This window comes from Coregonus clupeaformis, chromosome 7 (genome assembly GCF_020615455.1).
Source record: "Coregonus clupeaformis isolate EN_2021a chromosome 7, ASM2061545v1, whole genome shotgun sequence".
In the NCBI taxonomy this organism is placed as follows: domain Eukaryota; kingdom Metazoa; phylum Chordata; class Actinopteri; order Salmoniformes; family Salmonidae; genus Coregonus; species Coregonus clupeaformis.
Window position 1 is genome coordinate 72,934,422 of NC_059198.1, and position 21,092 is coordinate 72,955,513.

The 21,092-nt window shown below is 46.1% G+C and overlaps 2 protein-coding genes and 1 long non-coding RNA gene across 3 annotated transcripts in view; 2 read left to right on the plus strand and 1 right to left on the minus strand.

Moving 5' to 3' along the window:
* The window catches only part of LOC121555419 (beta-2-microglobulin-like), a 44,136-nt gene that overhangs the window by 6,731 nt on the left and 16,313 nt on the right, over nt 1–21,092 (minus strand). The gene's annotated exons all lie outside the window — the stretch shown is intronic.
* LOC123491265 lies at nt 576–17,670 on the plus strand. Its single transcript, XR_006661264.1, has 3 exons — nt 576–763; nt 1,852–1,879; nt 17,643–17,670. It is a non-coding gene; the product is annotated as an uncharacterized LOC123491265 (long non-coding RNA).
* On the plus strand, nt 18,401–20,559 carry LOC121560572 (serine protease FAM111A-like). The gene is made up of 2 exons (XM_045221521.1): nt 18,401–18,447; nt 18,847–20,559. Exons 1-2 carry the CDS (start codon nt 18,409–18,411, stop codon nt 20,335–20,337), a joined length of 1,530 nt encoding a protein of 509 aa, XP_045077456.1. The 5' UTR covers nt 18,401–18,408; the 3' UTR covers nt 20,338–20,559.

Below are 21,092 nucleotides of genomic sequence, written 5' to 3' on the forward strand. Positions count from 1 at the left end.
GCACACACACACACACACACACACATGCAGTATCACAAAAGTTGATTATCTTATTCTCACTATAAAAATAAAATAGTCATCTCTGCTCAATTAACATTTGCTTAAAAGCGTAACCCATGTAAAGTACAAATTTGCTGTCGACTTAAGACATTTGCCAGTCGGCCGGCCGGCCAGGTAGATAGGGAGAGTCGAAGGTCGAGAGCCATGCGTCGTCCGAAACACGACTCTGCCAAGCTGCACTGCTTCTTGACACACTGCTCGCTTGACCCGGAAGCAAGCCGCACCAATATGTCGGAGGAAACACTGTCCAACTGACGACCGAAGTCAGCTTGCAGGCGCCCAGCCCGCCACAAGGAGTCGCTAGAGCACGATGGGACAAAGACATCCCAGCTGGCCAAACCCTCCCCTAACCCGGACGATGCTGGGCCAATTATGCACCACTCCATGGGTCTCCCAGTCAGGGCCGGCTGTGTAAAACCAATTTTGATGGGATTTCTCTTCCTCAAACACCAAGACAATATAATTATCATAATCCTGAACCAGCTCTCTGGATTCTGTTGAATGGCTTTCTTTGAGCCCGTCCTTTGGGAAAGCACCTGGTTTAACCAGTACCTTTCCACTGGGTGTGTCTTTTAATATTCAACATTGCGCATGTGTAAAAACATACGTACTTATGCAAATACGTACAGCTATGAAAGCAATGATCACTGACAGAACTTCCTCTTTCAACACAGGTCTCAGATCAACCAACGCAGTAACACAGGTAGGTTACTAAACATTTATATAATACTTTTGAATAGAACATTAACAAACAGGCTATGTTGCAATTTCAATTTAATCCTCCAGAAACGACAGAACAAATAATGCAACAAATATTGTGGTTAAATTCAAATATACTAATTGACAAAAAACCTTTATTTTTTGACAGAATGTTTAAAAAAAGGTATAATCTTCGTAAATGATATCATAGGTAGGACTGGTGGAGTTATGCGCACATGCAGCTAACAAAAACATATGGAAATGTCTGCTCTACCCAAAATTACAACCAAATAATTGCAGCCTTACCGCAAAAGTGGAAGAGGAAAGTGGAAGGGGGAGAAAGTAAGGAACTTGTCTGTCGGCCTTTTTTATAACTGGCTCTACATTGTCACTGACAGTAGGACTGTTATCGTAGGCTGTGAGGTGAACTAGTCTACATTGTCACTGACAGTAGGACTGTTATCGTAGGCTGTGAGGTGAACTAGTCTACATTGTCACTGACAGTAGGACTGTTATCGTAGGGCTGTGAGGTGAACTAGTCTACATTGTCATGACAGTAGGACTGTTATCGTGGGCTGTGAGGTGAACTGGTCTACATAGTCACTGACAGTAGGACTGTTATCGTAGGCTGTGAGGTGAACTAGTCTACATTGTCACTGACAGTAGGCCTGTTATCGTAGGCTGTGAGGTGAACTAGTCTACATTGTCACTGACAGTAGGACTGTTATCGTAGGCTGTGAGGTGAACTAGTCTACATTGTCACTGACAGTAGGCCTGTTATCGTAGGCTGTGAGGTGAACTAGTCTACATTGTCACTGACAGTAGGACTGTTATCGTAGGCTGTGAGGTTTCTATTATAAAGATACAATGAGAAGGGAAAGGTTGGCATGAGGATGTCCAGTTGATAGTCTATCATAAAGTGTTAGTAATGAAGGCAGTAGTTGCTAACAACAAATGTTGACCTTGGTTTAGCCAGTACCTTTCCACAGGGTGTGTCTAATAATATGTATCATTGCGCAGGTATAAAACATACATACGTACGTACAGCTATGAAAGCAATGATCACTGCCACAACTTCCTCTTTCAACACAGGTCTCAGATCAACAACGCAGTAACACAGGTAGGTTACTAAACATTTACATAATACTTTTGAATAGAACATTAACAAACAGGCTCTACATTGTCACTGACAGTAGGACTGTTATCGTAGGCTGTGAGGTTTCTATGATAAAGATACAATGAGAAGGGAAAGGTACAGGTACAGGTTGGTGTTGTTAGTGTTTATGTATTTTAATTTTTTTGTGAGAGTAAACCATGATAATATGAAACATGTACAGGGAGGAAAGTGTGTTTGACTAAATGTTCTAAAACAAAGGGAAAGAGAGAATCCAAAATGTGGTCCCCATTCAAATCACATTTGACCTGTCATGACAAGTGAAAACTAGTCTACTGATGTAGTGAGAACCCATGAGTAGACGACCATCCTGACCCACCATCCTGACCCACCGTCCTGATCCACCATCCTGATCCACCATCCTGACCTACCATCTTGATCCACCATCCTGACCCACCGTCCTGACCCACCGTCCTGACCCACCGTCCTGACCCACCATCCTGATCCACCATCCTGATCCACCATCCTGACCCACCATCATGATCCACCATCCTGACCTACCATCTTGATCTACCATCCTGATCCACCATCCTGACCCACCATCCTGACCTACCATCCTGACCCACCATCCTGATCCACCATCCTGATCCACCATCCTGACCCACCATCCTGACCCACCATCCTGACCCACCATCCTAATCCACCATCCTGATCCACCTTCCTGATCCACCGCCCTGACCTACCATCCTGACCCACCATCCTGATCCACCATCCTGACCCACCATCCTGATCCACCGCCTGACCTACCATCCTGATCCACCATCCTGACCCACCATCCTGATCCACCATCCTGACCTACCATCCTGACCCACCATCCTGATCCACCATCCTGACACACCATCCTGACCCACCATCCTGACCCACCATCCTGATCCACCATCCTGACCTACCATCCTGACCCACCATCCTGACCCACCATCCTGACACACAATCCCGACCCACCATCCCGATCCACCATCCCGATCCACCATCCTGATCCACCATCCTGACACACCATCCTGACCCACCAGCCTGACCCACCATCCTGATCCGCCGCCCTGACCTACCATCCTGATCCACCATCCTGAACCACCTTCCTGATCCACCATCCTGACCTACCATCCTGACCCACCATCCTGATCCACCATCCTGACACACCATCCTGACCCACCATCCTGACCCACCATCCTGACCTACCATCCTGACCCACCATCCTGATCCACCATCCTGACACACCATCCTGACCCACCATCCTGATCCACCATCCTGACCCACCATCCTGATCCACCATCCTGACACACCATCCTGACCCACCATCCTGATCCACCGTCCTGACCTACCATCCTGACCCACCATCCTGATCCACCACCCTGAACTACCATCTGACCCACCATCCTGACCCACCATCCTGATCCACCATCCTGACCCCACCATCCCGATCCACCATCCCGATCCACCATCCCGATCCACCGCCCTGACCTACCATCCTGACCCACCATCCTGACCCACCATCCTGAACCACCATCCTGATCCACCATCCTGACCCACCATCCTGACCAACCATCCTGATCCACAATCCTGAAACACCATCCAGATCCACCATCCTGACCTACCTATCCTGACCCACCGTCCTGATCCACCATCCTGACCCACCATCCTGACCCACCATCCTGATCCACCATCCTGACCCACCATCTGATCCACCATCCTGACACACCATCTGATCCACCATCCTGATCCACCATCCTGACCCATCATCCTGATCCACCATCCTGAACCACCATCCTGATCCACCATCCTGAACACCATCCTGATCCACCATCCTGATCCACCATCCTGACCCACCATCCTGATCCACCATCCTGATCCACCATCTCTGATCCACCATCCTGACCCACCATCCTGATCCACCTTTCTGATCCACCATCCTGACCCCACCATTCTGACCCACCATCCTGATCCACCATCCTGACCCACCATCCTGACCACCATCCTGATCCACCATCTACCTACCATCCTGATCCACCATCCTGACCCACCATCCTGCCCTACCATCCTGATCCACCATCCTGACCCACCATCCTGACCTACCATCCTGATCCACCATCCTGACCCACCATCCTGACCCACCATCCTGATCCACCATCCTGATCACCTTCCTGTTCCACCGCCTGACCTACCATCCTGACCCACCATCCTGATCCACCATCCTGACCCACCATCCTGACCCACCATCCTGACCCACCATCCTGACCCACCATCCTGACCCACCATCCTGACCCACCATCCTGATCCACCTTCCTGATCCACCGCCCTGACCTACCATCCTGACCCACCATCCTGATCCACCATCCTGACACACCATCCTGACCCACCATCCTGATCCACCGCCCTGACCCACCATCCTGATCCACCATCCTGACCCACCATCCTGACACACCATCCTGACACACCATCCTTACCCACCATCCTGATCCACCATCCTGTCCTACGATCCTGACCCACCATCCTGATCCACCATCCTGACCCACTATCCTGATCCACCATCCTGACCTACCATCCTGACCCACCGTCCTGATCCACCATCCTGACACACCATCCTGACCCACCATCCTGACCCACCATCCTGACCTACCATCCTGATCCACCATCCTGATCCACCATCCTGACACACCATCCTGACCCACTATCCTGATCCACCATCCTGACCCACCATCCTGATCCACCATCCTGACACACCATCCTGACCCACCATCCTGACCCACCATCCTGATCCACCGTCCTGACCCACCATCCTGACCCACCATCCTGATCCACCACCCTGATCTACCATCCTGACCCACCATCCTGACCCACCATCCTGATCCACCATCCTGACCCACCATCCCGATCCACCATCCCGATCCACCATCCCGATCCACCGCCCTGACCTACCATCCTGACCCACCGCCCTGACCCACCATCCTGACCCACCATCCTGACCCACCATCCTGAACCACCATCCTGATCCACCATCCTGATCCACTATCCTGATCCATCATCCTGATCCACCGTCCTGACCCACCATCCTGACCCACCATCCTGATCCACCACCCTGAACTACCATCCTGACCCACCATCCTGACCCACCATCCTGATCCACCATCCCTGACCCACCATCCCGATCCACCATCCCGATCACCATCCCGATCCACCGCCCTGACCTACCATCCTGACCCCCGCCCTGACCCACCATCCTGACCCACCATCCTGACCCACCATCCTGACCCACAGTCCTGATCCACCATCCCGACCCACCATCCCGATCCACCATCCCGATCCACCATCCCGATCCACCGCCCTGACCTACCATCCTGACCCACCATCCTGACCCACCATCCTGAACCACCATCCTGATCCACCATCCTGACCCACCATCCTGACCAACCATCCTGATCCACCATCCTGAAACACCATCCAGATCCACCATCCTGACCTACCATCCTGACCCACCGTCCTGATCCACCATCCTGACCCACCATCCTGACCCACCATCCTGATCCACCATCCTGACCCACCATCCTGATCCACCATCCTGACACACCATCCTGATCCACCATCCTGATCCACCATCCTGACCCATCATCCTGATCCACCATCCTGACCCACCATCCTGATCCACCATCCTGACACACCATCCTGATCCACCATCCTGATCCACCATCCTGACCCACCATCCTGATCCACCATCCTGACCCACCATCCTGATCCACCATCCTGATCCACCATCCTGACCCACCATCCTGATCCACCTTTCTGATCCACCATCCTGACCCACCATTCTGACCCACCATCCTGATCCACCATCCTGACCCACCATCCTGACCCACCATCCTGATCCACCATCCTGACCTACCATCCTGATCCACCATCCTGACCCACCATCCTGCCCTACCATCCTGATCCACCATCCTGACCCACCATCCTGACCTACCATCCTGATCCACCATCCTGACCCACCATCCTGACCCACCATCCTGATCCACCATCCTGATCACCTTCCTGATCCACCGCCCTGACCTACCATCCTGACCCACCATCCTGATCCACCATCCTGACCCACCATCCTGATCCACCATCCTGACACACCATCCTGACCCACCATCCTGACCCACCATCCTGACCCACCATCCTGATCCACCTTCCTGATCCACCGCCCTGACCTACCATCCTGACCCACCATCCTGATCCACCATCCTGACACACCATCCTGACCCACCATCCTGATCCACCGCCCTGACCCACTATCCTGATCCACCATCCTGACCCACCATCCTGATCCACCATCCTGACACACCATCCTGACACACCATCCTTACCCACCATCCTGATCCACCATCCTGTCCTACGATCCTGACCCACCATCCTGATCCACCATCCTGACCCACTATCCTGATCCACCATCCTGACCTACCATCCTGACCCACCGTCCTGATCCACCATCCTGACACACCATCCTGACCCACCATCCTGACCCACCATCCTGACCTCCATCCTGATCCACCATCCTGATCCACCATCCTGACACACCATCCTGACCCACTATCCTGATCCACCATCCTGACCCACCATCCTGATCCACCATCCTGACACACCATCCTGACCCACCATCCTGACCCACCATCCTGATCCACCGTCCTGACCCACCATCCTGACCCACCATCCTGATCCACCACCTGAACTACCATCCTGACCCACCATCCTGACCCACCATCCTGATCCACCATCCTGACCCACCATCCCGATCCACCATCCCGATCCACCATCCCGATCCACCGCCCTGACCTACCATCCTGACCCACCGCCTGACCCACCATCCTGACCAACCATCCTGACCCACCATCCTGAACCACCATCCTGATCCACCATCCTGATCCACTATCCTGATTCATCATCCTGATCCACCGTCCTGACCCACCATCCTGACCCACCATCCTGATCCACCACCCTGAACTACCATCCTGACCCACCATCCTGACCCACCATCCTGATCCACCATCCTGACCCACCATCCCGATCCACCATCCCGATCCACCATCCCGATCCACCGCCCTGACCTACCATCCTGACCCACCGCCCTGACCCACCATCCTGACCCACCATCCTGACCCACCATCCTGACCCACCGTCCTGATCCACCATCTGACCCACCATCCCGATCCACCATCCCGATCCATCCGATCCACCGCCTGACCTACCATCCTGACCCACCATCCTGACCCACCATCCTGACCCACCATCCTGATCCACCATCCTGACACACCATCCTGACCCACCATCCTGATCCACCATCCTGACACACCATCCTGATCCATCATCCTGATCCATCATCCTGACACACCATCCTGATCCATCATCCTGACCTACCATCCTGACCCACCATCCTGATCCACCATCCTGATCCGTCGTTTCAGAAACGAGAGCACAAAAGTAAAATGAGTCCTCAGTATGTCCACAAGACATTGAAAATACACCTTTTTGGTTGAAAAGATAACTCTTAACCAATCTTGCTCACTGGGCTTTCTCTTCTTCAAACACCAAGACAGTATCATCATCATGAACCACAACAGTAGAACATCAGTGGTCTGTACATCAGGTGAACACAACAGCATTACATGAATGGTCAACAGAAGTTGAGCTTGACTTCAATAAAGAAACACCAGAATCAGAATTAGAACAACGTAGCACTCCTAGTTTGAAGAAAGCAAAGTCTCAAGTCTTTGGCATTGTGGTGATGCTGGTCCCACTATGATGGTCATCGCAGGCCTCTGTTTATCAATCAATTCCTTTCTTGAAATAATTGTTTTCACTTGTTTGTGCCAGTCACTTCTAATTGCAGAATAAATAAACCTATACATGTAAATGGATGCCATAGTTGTAGACAATCTACAATCACAATTTACTTTGCAACTAGTTGGAGTCATTCAATTTAACTCATTGAAAGAGAGAAGAAAGGTACTGGTTTATCTTGTTGTATTTTGTTCTTTATAAAAAAATCGACCTGTTATTATCAATCGTAAAATATTAAATAATATTTGTTGATTAATGATTTCACAGGTCCAATGGCAGCCAAGGTGAAACCAGAGCCTCTTGACAGCAATGTAAGTTAATAAGTTAATGTGTTTATCTTTTAATCATGTTCATGTTCGTTATCTTATGTAAGCTGCACTACAATTCAGTTTTCTTTACTGTAAACTGACAAAGTGCTCCATTGTGTAAAATACATTATTTTAGTTTTAGTTTTTGATGGGTCACATTAAATAAATAAAATAATAATAAAAGCATCATATTTACTTTTTTTTTTGTTCAAAAATCTAAGTTGTTGTTCAGGATGACTAATATGAATGACAATTATGGGAGAATGTAATTGATACGCTACATGATCAAAAGTATGTGGACACCTGTTCATCAAACATCTCATTCCAAAATCATGGGCATTAATATGGAGTTAGTCCCCCCCTTTGCTGCTAAAACAGCCTCCACTCTTCTGGGAAGGCTTTCCACTAGATGTTGGAACATTGCTGCAGGGACTTGCTTCCATTCAGCCACAAGAGCATTAGTGAGGTCGGGCACTGATTTTGGGCGATTAGGAATGGCTCGCAGTCGGCATTCCAATTCATTCCAAAGGTGTTCGATGGGGTTGAGGTCAGGGCTCTGTGCAGGCCGGTCAAGTTCTTCCACACCGATCTCGACAAATCATTTCTGTATGGACCTGGCTTTGTGCACGGGGGCATTGTCATGCTGAAACAGGAAAGGTCCTTCCCGAACTGTTGCCACAAAGTTGGAAGCACAGAATCGTCTAGAATGTCATTGTATGCTGTAGCGTTAAGATTTCCCTTCACTGGAACTAAAGGGCCTAGCCCGAACCATGAAAAACAGCCCCAGACCATTATTCCTCCTCCACCAAACTTTACAGTTAGCATTATGCATTCGGGCAGATAGCGTTCTCCTGGCATCCACTAAACCCAGATTTGTCCAGACTACCAGATGGTGAAGCCGGATTCATCACTCCAAAGACGCGTTTCCACTGCTCCAGAGTCCAATGGCGGCAAGCTTTACACCACTCCAGCCCGCGCCCGACATTGCACATGGTGCATCCTGTAGCTCAGTTGGTAGAGCATGGCACTTTGCAGCGCCAGGGTTGTGGGGTTCGTTTCCTACGGGGCCAGTATGAAAAAATGTATGCACTCACTAACTGTAAGTCGCTCTGGATAAGAGCGTCTGCTAAATGACTAAAATGTAATCTTAGGCTTGTATGCGGCTGCTCGGCCATGAAAACCATTTCTTGAAGCTCCGCGAACAGTTCTTATGCTGACGTTGCTTCCAGAGGCAGTTTGAAACTCTGTAGTGAGTGGTGCAACCGAGGACAGATTATTTTTACGTGCTACGTGCTTCAGCACTCAGCGGTCCCGTTCTGTGAGCTTTTGTGGCCTACAACTTCGCTGCTGAGCTGTTGTTGCTCCTAGACGTTTCCACTTCACAATAATAGCGCTTACAGTTGACCGGGCATAGCCCAAATCCACTCATTTGAAGGGGTGTTCACATACTTTTGTATATATAGCGAATGTGTATCCATATTATCATGATAAACATGGTATTTCATGTTCTAAAAGTCAATATTTTATTTTCTTTAGAACCTTCAAATTCCTGTTATTTTTCTGTTTCAGAGTGATTCACCGTCAGACCAAATGGCTCCAAAGATGGAGAAGATGAAGATGCCTGAGCCTAACGATAGCATGGTCAGTATAATGTTTATAACACATTCATTTTAAGTATTGATCAATACATGTTTTGTTTTCAGCTAATAATAAAAGTAATAGATAATTATTGACAGCTTTATGCATTATTTTTTAAATGAGAGAAATGTATCTTTTGTGGATAAAAGTGTCTGCTAAATGGCATATATTATATTATAAAAGCACATGCTATATTGCTATGCATGAGCTGGAAACATATACAGAGCCTTCAGAAAGTGTTCAGACCCTTTGCTATGACGCTCCAAATAGAGCTCAGGTGCATCCAATTTCCTTTGATCATCCTTGAGATCACTAGAACTTGATTGGAGTCCACCTGTGGCCAATTCAATTGTTTGAACATGATTTAGAAAGAAACACATGTCTATATACAGTACCAGTCAAAAGTTTGGACACACCCACTCATTCCAGGGTTTTTCTTTATTTTTACTATTTTCTACATTGTAGAATAATAGTGAAGACATCAAAACTATGAAATAACACATATGGAATCATGTAGTAACAAAAAAGTGTTAAACAAATCAAAATATATTTCATATTTGAGATTCTTCAAATAGCCACCCTTTGCCTTGATGGCAGCTTTGCTCACTCTTGGCATTCTCTCAACCAGGTTCAAGAGGTAGTCACCTGGAATGGATTTCAATTAACAGGTGTGCCTTCTTAAAAAGTTAATTTGTGGAATTTCTTTCCTTCTTAATGCGTTTGAGCCGATCAGTTGTGTTGTGAAAAGGTAGGGGGTGGTATACAGAAGATAGCTCTATTTGGTGAAAGACCAAGTCCATATTATTGCAAGAACAGCTCAAATAAGCAAAGAGAAATGACAGTCCATCATTACTATAAGACATGAAGGTCAGTCAATACGGAACATTTCAAGAACTTTAAATGTTTCTTCAAGTGCAGTCAAAAAACCATCAAAGCGCTATGATGAAACTGGCTCTCATGAGGACGGCCACAGGAAAGGAAGACCCAGAGTTACATCTGCAGCAGAGCATAAGTTCATTAGAGTTACCAGCCTCAGAAATTGCAGCCCAAATAAATGCTTCACAGAGTTCAAGTAACAGACACATCTCAACATCAACTGTTCAGAGGAGAATGCGTGAATCAGGCCTTCATGGTCGAGTGCTGCAAAGAAACCACTACTAAAGGACACCAATAATAAGAAGAGACCTGCTTGGGCCAAGAAACACAAGCAATGGACATTAGACCAGTGGAAATCTGTCCTTTGGTCTGGAGTCCAAATGTGAGATTTTGGTTCCAACCGCTGTGTCTTTGTGAGACGCAGAGTAGGTGTACGGATGATCTCTGCATGTTTTGTTCCCACCGTGAAGCATGGAGGAGGAGGTGTGATGGTGTGGGGGGTGCTTTGCTGGTGACACTGTCAGTGTTTATTTAGAATTCAAGGCACACTTAACGAGCATGGCTACCACAGCATTCTGCAGCGATATGCCATCCCATCTGGTTTGCGCTTAGTGGGACTATCATTTGTTTTTCAACAGGACAATGACCCAAAACACACCTCAAGGCTGTGTAAGGGCTATTTAACCAAGAAAGAGAGTGATGGAGTGCTGCATCAGATGACCTGGCCTCCACAATCCCCTGACCTCAACCCAATTGAGATGGTTTGGGATGAGTTGGACCTGAGTGAAGGAAAAGCAGCCAACAAGTGCCCAGCATATGTGGGAACTCCTTCAAGACTGTTAAAAAAGCATTCCAGGTGAAGCTGGTTGAGAGAATGCCTAGAGTGTCACGTCTACTCCCGCTCCCCCTCTCTGGCGCTCGTTGTCACCAGTTCACTCATCATTACGCATACCTGCCACCATCGTTACGTGCACCTGCACTTAATTATGGGACTCACCGGGACTTCATCACTGTTTAATGACCTCCCCTATATCTGTCTGTTCCTCAGTTTGATGTTGTTTTGTCCATTGTCTTCCGTCCATTCTTGCTTCTCGTCTCCCAGCGTCCTTACAAAGAAATAGGGCTATCTTCTGTATACCTTGTCACAACACAACTGATTGGCTCAAACATATTAAGAAGGAAAGAAATTCCACAAATTAACTTTTAAGAAGGCACACCTGTTAATTGAAATGCATTCCAGGTGACTACCTCATGAAGCTGGTTGGGAGAATGCCAAGAGTGTGCAAAGCTGTCATCAAGGCAAAGGGTGGCTACTTTGAAGAATATAAATTCTAAAATATATTTAGATTTGTTTAACACTTTTTTGGTCACTACATGATTCCATATGTGTTATTTCATAGTTTTGATGTCTTCACTATTATTCTACAATGTAGAAAATAGTAAAAAATAAAGAAAAATCCTTGAATGAGTAGGTGTGTCCAAACTCTTGACTGGTACTGTAAGTTCCCACAGTTGATAGTGCATCTCAGAGCAGAAACTATACCAGGAAGTCCATGGAACTGTCCGTAGATCTCCGAGAATTGTAATGAGGCATATATCTATCTGGGGGAGGGTATAAAACAATTGCTAGAATGTTGAAAGTTTCCAAGAGCACAGGCTCCATCATATGGAAATTGAGGTGACCAAGAACCCAATGACCACTCTGCCAGAACTACAGAGTTCCTTGGCTGAGAAGGGAGAACCTGCCAGAAGGACAATAGTCTCTACAGCGCGACACCAATCTGGGCTTTATGGGAGGGGTGCCAAACAGAAGCCACTCCTGAGAAAAACGCACATGAGAGCACGCCTGGAGTTGGCAAAAAGGCACGTGAAAGACTCTGAGATCATAAGGCAAAAGAATATTATATATATATATACTAAGACAGAGACACACACACAGTCAGGTAGGTATGCAGACAGAGAAACACACACAGTCAGGTAGGTATGCAGACAGAGAAACACACACAGTCAGGTAGGTATGCAGACAGAGACACACACAGTCAGGCAGGTATGCAGACAGAGAAACACACAGTCAGGTAGGTATGCAGACAGAGAAACACACACAGTCAGGTAGGTATACAGACAGAGAAACACACACAGTCAGGTAGGTATGCAGACAGAGACACACACAGTCAGGTAGGTATGCAGACAGAGAAACACACACAGTCAGGTAGGTATGCAGACAGAAACACACACAGTCAGGTAGGTATGCAGACAGAGACACACACAGTCAGGCAGGTATGCAGACAGAGAAACACACACAGTCAGGTAGGTATGCAGACAGAGAAACACACACAGTCAGGTAGGTATTCAGACAGAGAAACACACACAGTCAGGTAGATATTCAGACAGAGAAACACACACAGTCAGGTAGGTATTCAGACAGAGAAACACACACAGTCAGGTAGGTATTCAGACAGAGACACACACACAGTCAGGTAGGTATGCAGACAGAGAAACACACACAGTCAGGTAGGTATGCAGACAGAGACACACACACAGTCAGGTAGGTATGCAGACAGAGACACACACACAGTCAGGTAGGTATGCAGACAGAGACACACACACAGTCAGGTAGGTATGCAGACAGAGAAACACACAGTCAGGTAGGTATGCAGACAGAGAAACACACACAGTCAGGTAGGTATGCAGACAGAGACACACACACAGTCAGGTAGGTATGCAGACAGAGACACACACACAGTCAGGTAGGTATGCAGACAGAGACACACACACAGTCAGGTAGATATTCAGACAGAGAAACACACACAGTCAGGTAGGTATTCAGACAGAGAAACACACACAGTCAGGTAGGTATTCAGACAGAGACACACACACAGTCAGGCAGGTATGCAGACAGAGAAACACACACAGTCAGGTAGGTATGCAGACAGAGAAACACACACAGTCAGGTAGGTATTCAGACAGAGAAACACACACAGTCAGGTAGGTATTCAGACAGAGAAACACACACAGTCAGGTAGATATTCAGACAGAGAAACACACACAGTCAGGTAGGTATTCAGACAGAGACACACACACAGTCAGGTAGGTATGCAGACAGAGACACACACACAGTCAGGTAGGTATGCAGACAGAGACACACACACAGTCAGGTAGGTATTCAGACAGAGAAACATACACAGTCAGGTAGGTATTCAGACAGAGACACACACACAGTCAGGTAGGTATGCAGACAGAGAAACACACACAGTCAGGTAGGTATTCAGACAGAGAAACACACACAGTCAGGTAGGTATGCAGACAGAGACACACACACAGTCAGGTAGGTATACAGGCAGAGACACACACACAGTCAGGTAGGTATGCAGACAGAGAAACATACACAGTCGGGTAGGTATGCAGACAGAGACACACACACAGTCAGGCAGGTATGCAGACAGAGACACACACACACAGTCAGGTAGGTATGCAGACAGAGACACACACACAGTCAGGTAGGTATGCAGACAGAGACACACACACAGTCAGGTAGGTATTCAGACAGAGAAACATACACAGTCAGGTAGGTATTCAGACAGAGACACACACACAGTCAGGTAGGTATGCAGACAGAGAAACACACACAGTCAGGTAGGTATTCAGACAGAGAAACACACACAGTCAGGTAGGTATGCAGACAGAGACACACACACAGTCAGGTAGGTATACAGACAGAGACACACACACAGTCAGGTGGGTATGCAGACAGAGACACATACACAGTCGGGTAGGTATGCAGACAGAGACACACACACATTCAGGTAGGTATACAGACAGAGACACACACACAGTCAGGTGGGTATGCAGACAGAGACACACACACAGTCAGGTAGGTATGCAGACAGAGACACACACACAGTCAGGTAGGTATTCAGACAGAGAAACACACACAGTCAGGTAGGTATTCAGACAGAGAAACACACACAGTCAGGTAGGTATTCAGACAGAGAAACACACACAGTCAGGTAGGTATGCAGACAGAGACACACACACAGTCAGGTAGGTATGCAGACAGAGACACACACAGTCAGGTAGGTATGCAGACAGAGACACACACACAGTCAGGTAGGTATGCAGACAGAGACACACACACAGTCAGGTAGGTATGCAGACAGAGACACACACACAGTCAGGTAGGTATTCAGACAGAGACACACACACAGTCAGGTAGGTATGCAGACAGAGAAACACACACAGTCAGGTAGGTATGCAGACAGAGACACACACACAGTCAGGTAGCTATGCAGACAGAGACACACACACAGTCAGGTAGTTATGCAGACAGAGACACACACACAGTCAGGTAGATATTCAGACAGAGAAACACACACAGTCAGGTAGGTATTCAGACAGAGAAACACACACAGTCAGGTAGGTATTCAGACAGAGACACACACACAGTCAGGCAGGTATGCAGACAGAGAAACACACACAGTCAGGTAGGTATGCAGACAGAGAAACACACACAGTCAGGTAGGTATTCAGACAGAGAAACACACACAGTCAGGTAGGTATTCAGACAGAGAAACACACACAGTCAGGTAGATATTCAGACAGAGAAACACACACAGTCAGGTAGGTATTCAGACAGAGACACACACACAGTCAGGTAGGTATGCAGACAGAGACACACACACAGTCAGGTAGGTATGCAGACATAGACACACACACAGTCAGGTAGGTATTCAGACAGAGAAACATACACAGTCAGGTAGGTATTCAGACAGAGACACACACACAGTCAGGTAGGTATGCAGACAGAGAAACACACACAGTCAGGTAGGTATTCAGACAGAGAAACACACACAGTCAGGTAGGTATGCAGACAGAGACACACACACAGTCAGGTAGGTATACAGGCAGAGACACACACACAGTCAGGTAGGTATGCAGACAGAGATACATACACAGTCGGGTAGGTATGCAGACAGAGACACACACACAGTCAGGCAGGTATGCAGACAGAGACACACACACAGTCAGGTAGGTATGCAGACAGAGACACACACACAGTCAGGTAGGTATGCAGACAGAGACACACACACAGTCAGGTAGGTATTCAGACAGAGAAACATACACAGTCAGGTAGGTATTCAGACAGAGACACACACAGTCAGGTAGGTATGCAGACAGAGAAACACACACAGTCAGGTAGGTATTCAGACAGAGAAACACACACAGTCAGGTAGGTATGCAGACAGAGACACACACACAGTCAGGTAGGTATACAGACAGAGACACACACACAGTCAGGTGGGTATGCAGACAGAGACACATACACAGTCGGGTAGGTATGCAGACAGAGACACACACACAGTCAGGTAGGTATACAGACAGAGACACACACACAGTCAGGTGGGTATGCAGACAGAGACACACACACACAGTCAGGTAGGTATGCAGACAGAGACACACACACAGTCAGGTAGGTATGCAGACAGAGAAACACACACAGTCAGGTAGGTATTCAGACAGAGAAACACACACAGTCAGGTAGGTATTCAGACAGAGAAACACACACAGTCAGGTAGGTATGCAGACAGAGACACACACACAGTCAGGTAGGTATGCAGACAGAGACACACACAGTCAGGTAGAGTATGCAGACAGAGAAAACACACACAGTCAGGTAGGTATTCAGACAGAGAAACACACACAGTTAGGTAGGTATGCAGACAGAGAAACACACACAGTCAGGTAGGTATGCAGACAGAGACACACACACAGTCAGGTAGGTATGCAGACAGAGAAACACACACAGTCAGGTAGGTATGCAGACAGAGACACACAGTCAGGTAGGTATGCAGACAGAGAAACACACACAGTCAGGTAGGTATGCAGACAGAGAAACACACACAGTCAGGTAGGTATGCAGACAGAGAAACACACACAGTCAGGTAGGTATGCAGACAGAGACACACACACAGTCAGGTAGGTATGCAGACAGAGAAACACACACAGTCAGGTAGGTATGCAGACAGAGACACACACACAGTCAGGTAGGTATGCAGACAGAGAAACACACACAGTCAGGTAGGCACACACACACATGCAGTATCACAAAAGTTGATTATCTTATTCTCACTATAAAAATAAAATAGTCATCTCTGCTCAATTTACATTTGCTTAAAAGCGTAACCCATGTAAAGTACAAATTTGCTGTCGACTTAAGACATTTGCCAGTCGGCTGGCTATCGTAGGCTGTGAGGTGAACTAGTCTACATTGTCACTGACAGTAGGACTGTTATCGTAGGCTGTGAGGTGAACTAGTCTACATTGTCACTGACAGTAGGACTGTTATCGTAGGCTGTGAGGTTTCTATGATAAAGATACAATGAGAAGGGAAAGGTACAGGTACAGGTTGGTGTTGTTAGTGTTTATGTCTTTATATCAGGTAATTCATAAAATTATAATGATGAGTTGGTACATATACAAGGAGGAAAGTGTGTTTGACTAAATGTTCTAAAACAAAGGGAAAGAGAGATCCAAATGTGGTCCCCATTCAAATCACATTTGACCTGTCAAGACAAGTGAAAACTAGTCTACTGATGTAGTGAGAACCCATGTTATAATTGATATGTGGTTGTGTTTATTTTTGTTCAAACTGTAAACTTTCTTTTGTTGAGTCCATTAAATGATGTTAAATTCATTGGGACAGTAAGTTCTAATAACATTGAGGGCTAAAGCGGTTTCTAGCACCTGTTCAGCTGACTTTATGATTCATGCTCAGGGAAGTGACCTAGCATGTTTACTCTATCGATTAGGACTATGATGAGTATGGAAGGTATTTGAATAGTACGCCAGCTGTCTTATCACATTGAAACAGGTTGGCATGAGGATGTCCAGTTGATAGTCTATCATAAAGTGTTAGTAATGAAGGCAGTAGTTGCTAACAACAAATGTTGACCTTGGTTTAGCCAGTACCTTTCCACAGGGTGTGTCTAATAATACGTATCATTGCGCAGGTATAAAACATACATACGTACGTACAGCTATGAAAGCAATGATCACTGCCACAACTTCCTCTTTCAACACAGGTCTCAGATCAACAACGCAGTAACACAGGTAGGTTACTAAACATTTATATAATACTAGTATTGTGGAGTAACTACAATGTTGTTGATCTATCCTCCATTTTCCTTATTTTAAGTAGAAATGTGCAACAATATTGCATTTTAAAAAGCCTGTTATATTAAAATAACTGTGCTTTGATATAGTCCCAAATGGAAAATTCAATAAATCCGATTTTTAATATGAATAAAGACTTGCTAAAATAAAGACAGCATTTTACATGTCCCTCCTTATGTTTTTTTCTATTTCTAGGAAGATTTGAACCCACTTAACCCAAACATTTCGCCACTTTTTGACCATCATTGTAAAGCCTAATTACTTTGTTGCTTTGACAGTCATTTTTTGAAGATTTCTAATTATTTAACGTGATGAAATTTACATTTGTCCCTCATTTTAAGATAATCTCTGTTTCGTACGTGAACTGAACTCTCATTTTAATACGGAGAAACTTCCGGAAAAAAAAAAAAAAAAAAAAAAAGTGTAAAAGCAGGTGAGCTGGGGAAAGGGGATCCCTAGTCAGCTGCTCCTAGCTAGGTCATTTCACTGAGTCGACCTTCAACCTCTTGAGATGGGAAAACATGTTTTTTTATTAAGTTGAACGTGCTCTTTATGACACTGTTACAATTAGCCCGAATTACCCAAAAGGCACTATTGATGGAATGACCCTCTTATCAACCGCAATGGACTTAATAAATAACGTTGAATAATTTCACAGGTCATTTCACAGGTCCAATGGCAGCCATGGTGAAGTCTGAGTCGCTTGAGAGCAATGTAAGTGAAGTTATTTTTGTTTTAGTATCATCATCAAAAGTATCATCAGCATCAATGACAGAGGGATCTTAGTGGTAGCTTAGTGGTTAAGAGCGTTGTGCCAGTAACCAAAAGGTCGCTGGTTCTAATCCCCGAGCCGACTAGGTGAAAAACCTGTCGATGTGCCCTTGAGCAAGGCACTTAACCCTAATTGCTCCTGTAAGTCGCTCTGGATAAGAGCGTCTGCTAAATGACCAATTTATTTTTATTTATTTATCTTGTGTCTATATATTTACACTGTTTATTAATATGAGGACTCTGCATGCCACGTATCTCAGAGTACTTTATGCTCACCATTTTAGTAACGTCAGTAACAGAAGAATGTCGATGCCAAAATCAATATTAGATTTTCTTTTATAGGTTTATCCACAAACGGAACACTGTCACTCATTCTCCTTCAGTTTCCCAACTCATAACATATTCAAACAGGAAATCACCTGCACCAAACCTGGAACAATACTGAGAGCACTTGAAACTAATGACACATTCATGGACCAAATGGACAAGAAGACAATGAAAGGGAAAGACATTGTCATCAAGAGTTGTAAGGGGTACATAGTGAAGCACTTTCCATGTTGGCTGATCAAAAAGGATGACATTCTCACTATTGACACTGTCACACATGCCACAGGTGAAACTGCAGGGGACACGGATGAAGAAACAGACAATTATGTAACTTTCTCTGTTGAGACAACAGGAGGGAAAAACAGCAAATCAAAACCAATACTTATAAACAAACAACTTCAGTCCTACGGACCTCTATGTATCTATGCAAAACAGAAGGAGGAAGTGGAGAAGGCTCTACAAAATGATGGACGCTTCTCAAACATTGTGTTTGAACAAAAATGTCAGCTCTCTGAGCGATCAACAGGGAGCAAGTTTTCAATGGGGCAAATAGCTAAAAAACTGAACGGTCGAAACTTTGAAATCTGTCTGACAAAATACAACGAGAAAATGGCAACTAAGATGGAAACATCTGACTCCACAATAAAACCCCTTGTAACCTCTGAAGGAGACACCACACAGATGACTCCATCGAAGCTAAGAACTGAAACATCAGATGTAGGGGAGTCCTCTTCGAAAAGAAAGCAGAATCGGAAATGCAGTCCCATGCCAGACCATGGTGAAATATTGAAGATCCTTCTCAACCAGTTTGATGGTCTGGTGAAGCATATGGAAAGTAGGGGGGAGGACAGCCAGAAGAAGACATTTCCTGAAGAGTTGCATCGGATGAAGCAGGAATTCGGGAAAATCAGTCAGAAGTTCTCGGAGGTTCACAGACTGAAGAAATTGATTAAACTTGGTGCCGCCGTTTGTCAGGTGATTGTTGGCGGTGTTCAGGACAAGGATGGGAATGTTCAGAGTATTCAGGGGACAGGCTTCGTGCTGTTTGATAACTTCATCCTAACAAATGCACATCTGTTTGGTGAAAATGTCAGAAAAAACATGCAGCTGTTTGTTGATGTGTCTGTGAAGTTCAACTACGAAGATCCGACTGGATTGGATGCGAACGTGTTCAAAGTCAAAACCCTGCTGATCGACTTTGAATATGGAAATCAGAATAAACATTACATGGACTATGCCATACTGGAGCTATGTCCTCTGAATACGAAAAAACAGAAAAAGGTCCCTCCTGGTCTCCTCCGTGAATATGGCAAAGTTCCACCAGGCGGTGGGGCCTGCCTCATTGGACACCCAAGTGGACTACCGAAACAAATGGAACCCACCTCCATCATTGGCAGTGAGATAAGAGAGGAGGCTGCGAATAAATATAAACGGGAAAACGGACATGCAATCTTCACAATAAATGACGAAATTAAAAAAAAAACAAAAAGCGCTATCATGAGGTGATGCAGGAGAAGGACGACTTTGTGACCTATAACACCTCCTTCTTCCATGGATCTTCTGGCTCTCCAGTCTTCGATGACCTTGGTCGAGTGTTCGGCATGCATACTGGTGGCTTTGCCTATGAGGATAAGCGAACACAGAGCACCCAGAGCGTTATAGAGTACGCCCTCCCACTGCTCACCATCTTACAGAACTTTGTCATCCGTTTGAAGGAGGACAACAATCAGGCAGTTTTGAAAGAGTTCATGAAGAGGCACAGAACAACCTCTTCCTGTTTGAAGCTCTTTTCAAGACAGATGGTGATGAGCCTATGGATGAGTCCTAGGAGATTGTTGCAAATACAGTTAAGTCCTGGGAACAACACAACAATGCCACCCAGTGGTTGTCCTGGGAACAACACAACAATGCCACCCAGTGGTTGTCTTGGGAACAACACAACATCTATTAAGAATTCAGAGATAGGCCGCAAATACTGTAATGTCAGTATTTATGTTCAACCATTGCACTAGTGCCTTTTGGGCATTTTAGGGTATTGATAGATGACCTGTTCTCAGACAAATGTACATATTTTTTTAAACATTTTGTATTGTTGTATTTCTCCTTTGTCTGCTGTAATTCTCATCACTGGTTCCTTATTATGTCCTCTGCAATTCTGTGAAGCAGGGCTTTCTTTGAAAAAAGAGACTTTGGTCTCAGTGGGCCTTCCCTGCAAAAATAAACGTTTCAGTAAATAAACTGATGAAGACAACTACCTGGAT

Coding starts and splice junctions, on each gene's coding strand:
- LOC121560572 (XM_045221521.1), top strand. CDS start 18,409: ATGGCAGCCATGGTGAAGTCTGAGTCGCTTGAGAGCAAT. Junction 18,448..18,846: donor CTGAGTCGCTTGAGAGCAAT/GTAAGTGAAGTT, acceptor TTTCTTTTATAG/GTTTATCCACAAACGGAACA.